General features: G+C 37.5%; 1 protein-coding gene across 7 annotated transcripts in view; it reads right to left on the reverse strand.

Moving 5' to 3' along the window:
- Positions 1 to 12,764, reverse strand: part of FCHSD2 (FCH and double SH3 domains 2) — a 308,605-nt gene that overhangs the window by 136,149 nt on the left and 159,692 nt on the right. For all 7 annotated transcript variants that reach the window (XM_002822208.4, XM_024254856.3, XM_054526013.2 and 4 more), the window contains 2 exons: positions 10,566 to 10,620; positions 9,591 to 9,719 (listed from right to left, as the gene is read on the reverse strand). In XM_002822208.4, coding sequence (XP_002822254.1) covers positions 9,591 to 9,719; positions 10,566 to 10,620 — 184 coding nt within the window. The remainder of the gene's footprint in view (positions 1 to 9,590; positions 9,720 to 10,565; positions 10,621 to 12,764) is intronic.

The following is a 12,764-nucleotide window of genomic DNA, read 5'->3' on the forward strand; positions in this document are numbered from 1 at the left end:
CAGAATACCACAGACTGGGTAATCATAAACAACAGACGTTTATTTGGTTCATGGTTCTCGGGACTGGGAAGTCCAGGTGTAGGGGCCTGTATCTGGCAAGGGCCTTCACACTGTATCATCCCATGGTAGAAAGCAGAAGAGCAAGAGAACACAAGAGGGAAAGTGGAAAGGGGCCAAACTTTTCCTTTTATCAGGAAACCACTCCTGTAATAAATAACTCACTCTCACAACAATGGCAATAATCCATTCACAAGGACTCTGCCCTCATGACCTAATGACCTTTTAAAAGTCCCACTTCTCAGTATTATTGCATTGGGAATTAGGTTTCCAACACATGAACTTTAGAGGACACATTCAAACCATAACAAGTAAAAACAAAATAAGCTTTAGAGCACTGCTGTTCAATAGAATCTTCTAAGATGGCAAAAATGTTCTATATCTGCACTGTCCAACATGGTAGACACTAGCCACATGTGGCCTTTAAGCATTTGAAATATGGCTACTGGGACTGAGAAACAGATTTTTAAAATGCATTTATTTTTAGTTACTTTAAGTATTCACATGTACCAATGGTAAAGGCACAAATATGAATAATTAAAGGACAGGCTGCAGACAGATTTGAGAATCATAAGGTATTTATAGGAACTGAGTCAAATGATTACTCTCTCCAAGAAAGAGGGCATTAAAAAAAAAAGGATATAAAGCAAGAGAAGCAGAGATTTAACAGAATTAAAGCAGAATTAAGCAGAATTTAATAGAATTGAAGACTTCCATGCTAATTTATTAAGTGAACAGACATTAGGTGAATCAGAGGTACAAGAGCTAGAGATGACAGAGAAACCAGAAGAGCCACAACTCAAAATAAAAAAGATGATTATATACGCCTACATATGAATGAGGAAGATTTTTGGAATTAATGTTTAGCCAGAAAAGCCGAAAAAGAACTTGGCTTTCTGTTCCTGGCTTATTTCACTTAACATAATGTCCTCTAGGGTCATCCATGTTATTGCAAATGACAGGATTTCAATCTTTTTTATGGCTGAATAATATTTCATTGTGTATATATACTACATTTTCTTTATCCATTTATCCACTGATGGACATTTAGGTTGATTCCACATCTTAGCTATTGTGAATAGTGCTATAAGACATCTCTTCAACATACTCATTTCCATTCATTTGGATATATATCCAGCAGTAGAGAGTAGAATGGTGGTTACCAGAGGTTGGGAAGGATAGGAAGGTGGGGCCAATGAGAGGTTGGTTAATGGGTACAAAATTACAGTCAGATAGAAGGAATACATTCTACTGTTTAATAGCACAGCAGGGTGACTATAGTTAATAATAATTTATGGTATATTCTAAAATAGGTAGGAGAGAAGATTTGGAAATGTTCTCAACACTCCATGATATATAATAAATATTTGAGGTGATGGATATCTCAATTACCCCCATTTGATCCTTACACATTGTACGCATGTATCAAAATATCACACATACACTATAAATATATAGTTATTATGTATCAATTTTAGAAAGGGTTTGTATATTAATGTTTTTCTCTTCATTTGATCAAAAAAAGCCTGCAAAAGATAAGTCAAATTATATTTTCTAGATTTCTGCCATACAGAAAGATGTTTATCTTTTATTACTTCACCAAATTATCAACTAGTCAATGTATGTTTGGCTTCCACTGAAGAAATATTTGTCTAGAAATAAATCCTATTAAGAATTACTAAGCTTTTAAAAAATCTTTCATTAAATTGATGTTTGTTCTCTTTTCTACTATGACACACTGTATCTCATTCTTCCTCATCCAAACCACAAAGAAAATATTTCACAAGCTTCTAAAAAATGTTAGTTCATATATTGCACAAGAACATGCTATGAAAAAGGAACATGTGAGGAACAAATTATCTCATCACAAACCAGCTGAGCTGATTTCTATAGATTTGATGAAATCAGTTATCTGATTTCCAGGGTCTAGCAATAGTTTTTTGTTTGTTTTAGTTCAGAGTTTAAAGAAATCTGCCTAATAAAATACAGAGAAAGATATATTCAGTATCTGCTCTAATCACTACTGGCATAAGAAATAAATAGTATTTCTTGGGGAATCTGTCCAAATACTTGTATTTAGATATCAACATGAATTTATTCTTTTTATTTCCTTAAGAATTAAGGTCTCACTTTGTCACCCAGGCTGGAGTGCTGTGGCAGGATCACAGCTCACTGTAGCCTTCAACTCCTGGGCTCAAGTTATCTTCCCACTTCAGCCTCCTGAGCAGCTGGGACTACAAGCACGTGCTAATTTTTAAATTTTTTTTGTAGAGACAAAGTCTCACTATGCTGCCCAGGCTGGTCTCAAACTCTTGGACTCAAGTGATCCTCCCACCTCAGCCTTCCAAAGTGCTGGGATGACAGGTGTAAGCCACTGTGCCTGGCCTGATCTTATTCTTCAGAATAATTAGGCTAGGGGAAAACTTAATTAGGCTAGGGGAAAAGAAAACTGGAGGAATCACATTACCTGACTTCAAATTATATTACAGAGCTATAGTAATCAAAACAGTATGGTACTGGCATAAAAACAGACTCACAGACCAATGGAACAGAAGACAGAACCCAGAATCAAATCCACACATCTACAGTGAACTCATTTTCAACAATGGTGCCAAGAACATACACTGGGGGAAAAGTGCTGGGAAAACTGGATATCCATATGCAGAAGAATGAAACTAGACCCCTATCTCTCACCATATACAAAAATCAAATCAGAATGAATTAGACTTAAATGTAAGACCTCAAACTATGAAACTTTTTTTTTTTTTGAGACCGAGTCTTGCTCTGTTGCCCAGGCTGGAGTGCAGTGGCATGATCTCGGCACACTGCAACCTCCACTTCCCGGTTCAAGCGATTCTCCTGCCTCAGCCTCCTGAGTAGCTGGGACTACAGGTGCCCACCACCACACCTGGCTAATTTTTGTATTTTTAGTAGACACAGGGTTTCACCATATTGGCCAGGTGGTCTTGAACTCCTGACCTTGTGATCCGCCTGCCTCAGCCTCCCAAAGTGCTGGGATTACAGGCGTGAGCCACCACACCCAGCCCGAAACTATTAAATTAAAGCATTGGGGGAAATTCTCTCAGACACTGGACTGGGCAAAGATTTCTTGAGTAATACCCTGTAAGCACAGGCAATCAAAGCAAAAATGGACAAATGGGATCACATCAAGTTAAAAAACTTCTGCACAGCAAAGCAAACAATCAACAAAGTGAAGAGACAGCCCATGGAATGGTAAAAAATATTTGTAAACTATCCAGCTGACAAGGGATTAATAACCAGAATATATAAGGAGCTCAAACAACTCTATAGGAAAAAAAAATCTAATAATCTGATTTTTAAAATGAGCAAAAGCATCATCACTGGCCATCAGACAAATGCAAATCAAAACTACAATGAGATACCATCTCACACCAGTTAGAATGGCAATCACTAAAAAGTCAGGAAACAACAGGTGCTGGAGAGGATGTGGAGAAATAGGAACACTTTTACACTGTTGGTGGGACTGTAAATGAGTTCAACCATTGTGGAAGACAGCGTGGTGATTCCTCAAGGATCTAGAACTAGAAATACCATTTGACCCAGCCATCCCATTACTGGGTATATACCCAAAGCATTATAAATCATGCTGCTCTAAAGACACAAGCACACATATGTTTACTGTGGCACTATTCAAAATAGCAAAGACTTGGAACCAACCCAAATGCCCATCAATGATAGACTGGATTAAGAAAATGTGGCACATATACACCATGGAATACTATGCAGCCATAAAAAAGGATGAGTTCATGTCCTTTGTAGGGACATGGATGAAGCTGGAAACCACCATTCTGAGCAAACTATTGCAAGGACAGAAAACCAAACACCGCATGTTCTCACTCATAGGTGGGAATTGAACAATGAGAACACTTGGACACAGTGTGGGGAACACCACACACTGGGGCCTGTCATGGGGTGGGGGGAGGGGGGAGGGATCGCGTTAGGAGATATACCTAATGTAAATGACGAGTTAACGGGTGTAGCACACCACATGGCACATGTATACATATGTAACAAACCTGCACATTGTGCACATGTACCCCATAACTTAAAGTATAATAAAAAAAGAAAAATAAATAAATAAAAATAAAAAATAAAAATGAGCAAAAGATCTGAATAGACATTTCTCAAAAAAAGTCATATAAATGGCAAGCAGGCATATAAAAAGGTGCTCATCATTGATCATCAGAGAAATGCAAATCAAAACTACAATTAGATAGCATGTCATCCCAGGTCAAATGACTTTTATCCAAAAGACAGGTGATATGTTTGGCTCTGTGTCCCCACTCAAATCTCATCTCAAATTGTAATCCCCATATATCGGGGGAGGGTCCTGGTGGGAGGTGACTGGATTATAGAAGCGATTTCACTGATGCTGTTCTCATGATTGGGACTGAGTTCTCACGATATCTGATGGTTTAAAAGTGGCATTTCCCCCTTTGCTTTCTCTCTCCTACCCCCATGTGAAGAAGGTACTTGATTCTCCTTCGCCTTCTACCATGATTGTAAGTTTCCTGAGGCCTCCCCAGCCATGCGGAACTGAGTCAATTAAACCTTTCTTCTTCATAAATTACCCAGTCTCAGGTAGTTCTTTCCTTTTTTTTTTTTTTTTTTTTGAGATGAAGTCTCACTCTGTCACCCAGGCTGGAGTGCAGTGGTGCGATCTCAGCTCACTGCAACCTCCACCTCTCAGGTTCAAGCGATTCTCGTGCCTCAGCCCCCCTGAGTAGCTGGGACTACAAGTGCACGCCTCCACACCCAGCTAATTTTTTGTATTTTTAGTAGAGACGGAGTTTCACCATGTTGGCAGGCTGGTCTCAAACTCCTGACCTCAGGTGATCTGCCCACCTCGGCCTCCCAAGGTGCTGGGATTATGGGTGTAAGTCACCACACCCGGCCACAGGTAGCTCTTTAAAGCAGTGTGAAAACGAACTAATACAACAGGCAATAAAAAATGCTGGTAAGGATGTGGAGAAAACAGAACCCTCATACATTAAAACTACTATGAAAAAATTAAAAGTCCAATAAAAGAAATAAACTGTAAAGTTGAAGAAGTCTCCCAAAAAGTAGAACATAATGACAAAGATGGAAAATAAGAAAGAAATGAAATTTAAAGAAGCAGGCTAGGAGATATCATATCTTAATAATGGGAAGTTCCAGAAAGAGAAAACAAAAGGGAAGAATTAATCCAAGAAATCAAAGGGTACACTGAGAATATTCCATAAACTTCTAAAAAAAGAAAAAACAAACAATTAGACCAGATACAAATAATCAAGAACTAGGATGGCTTTGGATTCTCAATACTTACACAGTAAACAAGAAAACAATGAGGTATGGACTCCAATATTTGAATGAAAGAGTTTTCAACCTTTAATTCTATATCCAAGTACAAGCACAGAATATGCCATTTTCATAAACATAGTATCTCAAAAAACTTACTTCCCATGCCCACTTTCGCAAGAAGGTACTGGAGGATGTGCTCTACCAAAGGACAGTATAAATCAAGAAAAAAATAAGACATATCATAAAGAAAACTGGAGATCTAACACAACAAAGACATATAGGAAGATCTCAGGATAAATACTTGCATCTGACACAGAGGGCAACTAGTCCAGATTAGAAGAATGTAACTCAAAAGACAGTCATAATGAGGGTTGTTATCACCAAGATAACTGCTAATGTAAGAACAGAATGTCCAGGAAATACGAAGAGAACATAAAATAATTGTTTTGTTCCCTAAGAAGGCAGGAGGAGATGAGATATAATCCAAAGCTGAGGTGAAAAGATCACCTTTAGACAGGAACAACTACTACTGAGACTCTGGAAGAGTCTTCAACACAGATGAAGTGGACAATATTGAAGCTGTCTTCCAACGGTTCCTATTGTCTCTGTAAATTAGGAAGAAAACCCACTTGCTAAGCATAAAAGAGAAGGGGTAAGTTGGGGATTTGAAGAGGGGGGAAAAGTTGAAATAACTGTTAAAAATAGTAGGAAAAGTTAACTACGGAAAGACAGTAGGCTATCTAAGCAGTATTGAAACTGCTGCACTGGTTCCTCTATTAATTTATGATCATGAATCTGCTCCGTCGAAACTTTTCTTCAGCAGTACTTGGCTGCTTAGATACAGATTATCCAGTTATGGGGGCTCATCAGAGTTACGATTTCATTTTATTTGAAGAAGGGCAAAGATAATATAAGTTAGAGTATTATTTAAATAATGAGCTATGAACTTTAACAAGGATAACAAAGAAAATGAGAAAGGATAACATATATTAAATGGTTAGGATAATGCCAAAGCAATATTAAGCAATAAAAAAGATAGCTATTATTATTACTAACCACAGTCCTCCAGCAGTAAGTGATTTCCATCACTCTAATTTGCAATCATGTATATATGTATGTATATATATATCTCACTCTCTTCTACCATATTGAGCTCTTTGAGGATAAGTAGTATGAGTAAGACATACTGAGTTAGTCAAAAGCCTAACTCAGTAGTTAGCATGCTGTAAGAGGCTCTTAAATGTGTATGATTAAACCAACAAATCAAATACCCTGAATCAAAGCCTAACTCAGTAGTTAGCATGCTGTAAGGGGCTCTTAAATGTGTATGATTAAACCAACAAATCAAATACCCTGCTTTTAAGCTACCCATATAGGGCATTATCACCTTAACATTAATTCAGAAAAATAGATATCTCCTTAACATTAATTCAGAAAAACAGATATTTTCAAGAAAGGCATCTAAGGGCCACTGACAATTCAATGGTGGAAATTTACTAAGTAGCTAACAGCATGATTGATAGGAGTTTTCCTGTACTGCAGACTATAGAATTAGCATGAGGAAGAAAATGAGTTAATGCACAGTACATGAAAACTGAAAGTATGTTTTCTCATTTTTAAGGGGCAGGAGGGACCAACCCCTGCCTCTATTTTTAATCAGTTTAGTACCCCACAATGTTTCATTAAATGAATACTCCAAAGCATAACCTACCCAATGCTGATCAAATATATGCATAAAGACTTCAAAGTAAGTTCAAGAACATATACTAATCTGTGAGCTGGCCAGGCCCTTTAACTTCCTCTTTGCTTTAGGCAGAGAGCAGATCCCCCAAATAAGAATGTACCTTGCCTGGTTTATTGAAGGCCATTTTTTTAGCTGTAGATCCAATTGAAAAAAAATAGGATTTTATTTTTGCTGTTGCTTAAGTTAATATAATGTTCATTTAAAAATATTCATAGGGAAAAATATACAGCTTTGATATAATAGTAGACATATATAGGATATAGTGAATTACAACCTTAAGTGCAAGCTGTGCTAAAAATCATTTTTAGTAAATGTGTTCTTTGAAACTGTTGGTCCTTGTAAGTCTGAAGCACTATGTAATACCTAATATGATACTAAAACCAGTCAGGCCTAGTAGCTCACCCCTATAATCCCAGCATTTTGGGAGGCTGAGGTGGGAGGATCTCTTAAGCCCAGGAGTTGAAGACTAGCCTGGGCAACAAAGTGAGACCCCGCCTCTACAAAAATAAAAATTAAAAAATTAGCTGGGTATGGTGGCAGGCACCTGTGGTCCTAGCTACATGGGAGGCTGAGGCAAGAGGATCCCTTGAGACCAGGAGGTTCAGGTTGCAGTGAGCCATGTTCAAGCCACTGCACTCCAGCCTGTTATGACAGAGCAAGATCCTGTCTCAAAAAATATGTATACTAAAACACCTAAACCTCTAGGTCTAATACTTTATGGAAAATATATGCAGAGTTTTCATCTGAGATGACAAAACAGTTCCTTGTCTCTATATTTTCTAACCTGTATTCTAATAAGCAGAAGTCACAACAAAAGCTAGGAAAAGGGGATTTCAGGCAGTGAACAAAAAGGAAAGAAAAAACGTTTTGCAATAGAATACTCCTTAGTCCAGTTTGACTGCCTTCAACACTCTTGTTTTTGCCTGAAGGTCCCGAGAACTGTCCCATCTCTACTTTCAAGGAAAGAACTTGCAGTTTCTGGCCAGAGTTTACCTCTTTCCCAGAGCTACTAAAGAAAAAAGAGCACCTGCTCTGGCTGCATCCCCATTCACAATTGCTGATTTGTAAATTAAGCAATTCAACTACAGTAATGTGTGTGTTTGTTAGTCATTAAGAACAATACATTTGAGGGGGATGGGTTGAAAATAAGAAAAAACAAAATGATAAAATGTTTGGGTTTTGGGAAAACAGGAAAGAATGACAGATACAATCCAAAGCAGAGCTTGTCTGCCAGCAACAAGGGAGAAACCTGGCAACAGATTACAAAGGTTTCGTTTTCCTCTACCGTCTTCTCTTTACTTCAGTGAAAGTTAAAGACACATCATAGGTGGTATAAATAGGGAAATGCTAGATCAAGTTTGGGTACACAAACTGTAATCTAATCTATCTGCATTTCAGAGTAATACTCAGAGGACAGACATCTTCATATAGCTACTGAACATATTTTTTGTTTGTCCCATATGCAGCTCAAAATCATCAAATAGTAATGTGCAATTTTACCTATAAATTCAGGATAAACATAATGAAATTTTTTAAAAATCTAAGTTTTTTTAGAAATAAAAAATAGCCAAGCACAATGGCTCACACCTGTAATCCCAGCATTTTGGGAAGCTTAGGAGGGAGGATCACTTGAAGCCAGGAGTTTGAGGCCAGCCTGGTCAACATAGCAAGACTCTTGTTTCTAAAAATAAAAAAAAGGTGCCAGGCATGGTAGCATGCGCCTGGATCCCAGCTACTCAGGAGGATGAGGCGGGAGAATTGCTTGAGCCTAGGAGTTCAAGGCTGCAGTGAGCCGTGTTCATCACTGCACTCTAGCCTGGACAACAGAGCGAGACCTTGTCTCTAAAAAATTAAAATTAAAGAAAGCTTCATAATTATCATTAGACATAGTTGTGGCCAAAATTCTAATTAATGAAAAATTCACGCTAAGAGATACACTATAAAAATATATTTTTAATAGAAATATTCTTTTGCATAAAACTTTTCTTATAAAAATTTTTCAAAAAATACAGATACAATCTAACAAAAATTATGCTAAAATATCAGTCTTTCTCCGATGATTCAGAAGATACTTGAAGATTCTGCCTAGCTTCAATAATTTATTGAAACCATGACATGAGTCTCATAAAATAGCTCAGAAGTAGTTTCCCAGTTTGAGTTATTATTTTATTTCTTATATCACTCTTGTATCTTCTACATCAATAACCACTAGATAACAAATGTTTGCCGCGCCTAGGGAATAATATAATCCTTTACTGTGACTTGTCTGTAAACATTTTCTTAACTAAAAATTAATTCCAAATTATCTGAAACAGATGCTATCCAAACAATAACAAGTATATTCCAATGAGATGCAACATAGCCTGGCTACTCTTCTATAGATTCAATCCCATAAACCCAACACCCAACTTGAGTTGTTTTTGTTTTCAATGAAGTAAAATTACCATAGATATGAAAGCTGTATTACCTTCATAATGTTAACTAAATCTGTTTGATAGTAGCGATCCTGATGTGCATTTGCTGCCGCTAGGGTAAGAAGATAATCATTCCTTGCGTGGGTAGCTTTGGAATTACACTCAGATCGCCGGGCTTTTAACTAAAACATAGCAAAATAAAATAATCAGTGCAAACTGATATTGTACTGCAAAACACATAGTAATCCTACTCTTAGTTTGCAATTAATGGCTCCCCAACAAGAATAAAGGTAACCACGTGGGGAAAACATTTATACATATATAAAAATTATTCATCACTACTGAGGAATGAAACAGTGACTAGAACTGTTATACAGGGCAGAAGCATTTTCAAATATTTGCTTAACATACTTCTAAAGCTTTGCAGATAACTTGAAAATATTTTGCCCATTTTATTCAAATGACTAAATAAAGGTTCTGAAATAAGTACCTTAACTTCAAAGGTATGGGTAAATCTAGTGGAGTCAGAAAACAGTTTTTTAAAAATCAGCACTCCTAATGTGCCAGATGAACTGCATGCTAGTTTGAAGCCTGGCAGCCACAGCCAGGTCTCTACGCTTACTTAATCAGGCATTCCACAGTGTGAAGTTTCCAAAGGAAAAACTCACTCACATCTGGCCCAGAATATCACTCAGGGGTCTAAATCTAAATGAAATAGATTTTGTAGAGCTTTCCAAAGCCCCCGGATTAAGTCTCTTGGACTAAGAGCTAAAGACAACAGGATACCTAAGCAGGTAAGGTCCAGAAACTTATCCCTAATGCAGTCTTGAGAAGCAAGTGTGTCCAAGGTGTTGACAGCTGGGTGCAAAACCCGGATGAACTGGGAGGGAAAGTTCCTCCCTGAGTCAGTGACTTTTAAAATGCTTCTCTAAGGTAGACATAATCCACCTCCACCCTCAAAGATCCAATTCTCTGTTTTACAAGCTAAGAGGTTTCTCAGTTGTGAAATACACTTATTGAAAACTTACCTTTACACTTGCCTTCTGTAAACTGATTCTTGATTGAAAAAGACTAAGTTTAGATCTATAATAAAAATAGAAAAGTATGTTTAATAAAATCATCTAATCATATCACAATAAATTACTAAATATATTATTAAATTTTAAAAATAACCTTTTTTGAAGATACTGCTCTAAAAAAGAATGAAAAAACAGAAAACCAAGAGTAATGATTATTTTCCTTTATTTTACTACAGGAAGAATTTATTATCATGGTAAAACAGGAAATACTAGGATTAATATAAGAAAAATATCCAGAATGACCAAAAAAAAAAAAAAAAAACTTGACAAAAAAAATCAAAATATATTGGTGTCTCCTAATAAACAAGAGCCATCAAACTATAGACTATTCTCAGTACCATACAACTTCATACACTTTAGTTCCTGCAAAGGTTAGAGACACCCAGGGACAATCAACCTATGGAGGCAAGCGTCAGCAAACTTTCAGGGCTGTGTGTGAAGGACTCTAACAAGACCAGGAATGCAATAATGCAATCAATAGGCTCTATGAAGTCCTTACTTCTATTATTTCCCCTATTAAAAATACTTCTTGTTTGGGTACCTGCCTGTGTGCCTCCTCTGCTCTACGGGGGTATTCTGAACTTACTGAGAAAGTCCTAGGACTCTCTGCACTGTATGATGTAATCTTCTCCCACTCTTGTGTTCTTATCTCCCTTGATCCTTTTTCAGTTTGGGAGAGTAACCATAATCTAACAATAGGTAGTACAAACATGTTGATTTTACCCAAACAGCTACAGATAACCATATGGAGAAAGTCAACAGACAAATGCTAGGGAACAAGCAACACTCCCAAGACCAGTGATTTTTTTTTAAAGCTGCAATGTTTGCCTTGACTTCAGTGTCAGGGTGATTTCCATGGGAGAATTCAATACATGTGCTGGCAGCTGTGCCTCATGAAGTAAAGTGGCTGGCCAGTTTGGGACTGGATGATGGAGCAGTTAGTCTTTGCAAAGCCAGTGTGAAGAGGATAGGAAAAGCAGCCTCTTATTTTTCTAACAAGAGAAAACATTCAGGGATGAACACATATGCAGCCCAACTACTTCCCCATTGTTAAAAAAATTGGGTTTAAAAGATTCCTGTTATTTTTTACCTTGTCATAGTCGTATTTCATAATTATTTTATTTATTTATTTATTTATTTATTTATTTATTTTGAGACAGAGTCTCGCTCTGTTGCCCAGGTTGGAGTGCAGTGGCGTGATCTCTGCTTACTGCAACCTCTGCCTCCTACACACAGTGATTATGTCCAAGAATGACAGAGGTTCTTTTTTTCTTTTTTTTTTGAGATGGAGTCTCGCTCTGTCGCCCAGGCTGGACAGAGCAGTGGCGCAATCTCGGCTCACTGCAAGCTCTGCCTCCCGGGTTCACGCCATTCTCCTGCCTCAGCCTCCCAAGTAGCTGGGACTACAGGCACCCACCACCACAACCGGCTAATTTTTTGTATTTTTAGTAGAGACAGGTTTCACCATGTTAGCCAGGATGGTCTCGATCTCCTGACCTTGTAATCCACCCGCCTCGGCCTCCCAAAGTGCTGGGATTACAGGCGTGAGCCACCGCGCCCGGCCCCAATTATTTTACTTTTATTAATCATATTCCTGTTCATTTTATCTAGAAAAGTAAAGGCCACAAACTCAAATCTCTGAGAAAGCCTTTTCAGAATAAGACTGTGTTTGGGGATATTCCCAGTTCTACTTTTTTTTACAGTCATTACCCAAATAGGCCGAGTTGCATGTAGATCTTCCAATATAAGGTTTTAAGTTTCTGGCTTCTGCTTTATTTCCTAATCCTAATATACTTCTTGTGCAGTATTAAGGTAGGTATTAGTGATAGATGGAATAAAATAGTACCTGTTCTCAAACATTTCAATCTAGAAAAAATAAGGCAGGATTTTTACACCCAAACACTACACAAATAATGAACTATACCATGTGCTACTCTTTACCACCTACCCTTCAAAATTAATGTTCCTTGGGGTTCCAAACTCAACTTCTCATCTATTCTATATACTATGTAACTACCATCTGATAGGCAACTGACCCTCAAAGCAAGATCTTGAGGCCCAAATTCTCATTTAAGTGCCAGATATTTGACAACATTCCAAACGTATTCACCCCACTGTTTCCCAGGCTCTTCAGAATAAACATATCCA

This window comes from Pongo abelii, chromosome 9, assembly GCF_028885655.2.
Source record: "Pongo abelii isolate AG06213 chromosome 9, NHGRI_mPonAbe1-v2.0_pri, whole genome shotgun sequence".
Lineage (NCBI taxonomy): Eukaryota > Metazoa > Chordata > Mammalia > Primates > Hominidae > Pongo > Pongo abelii.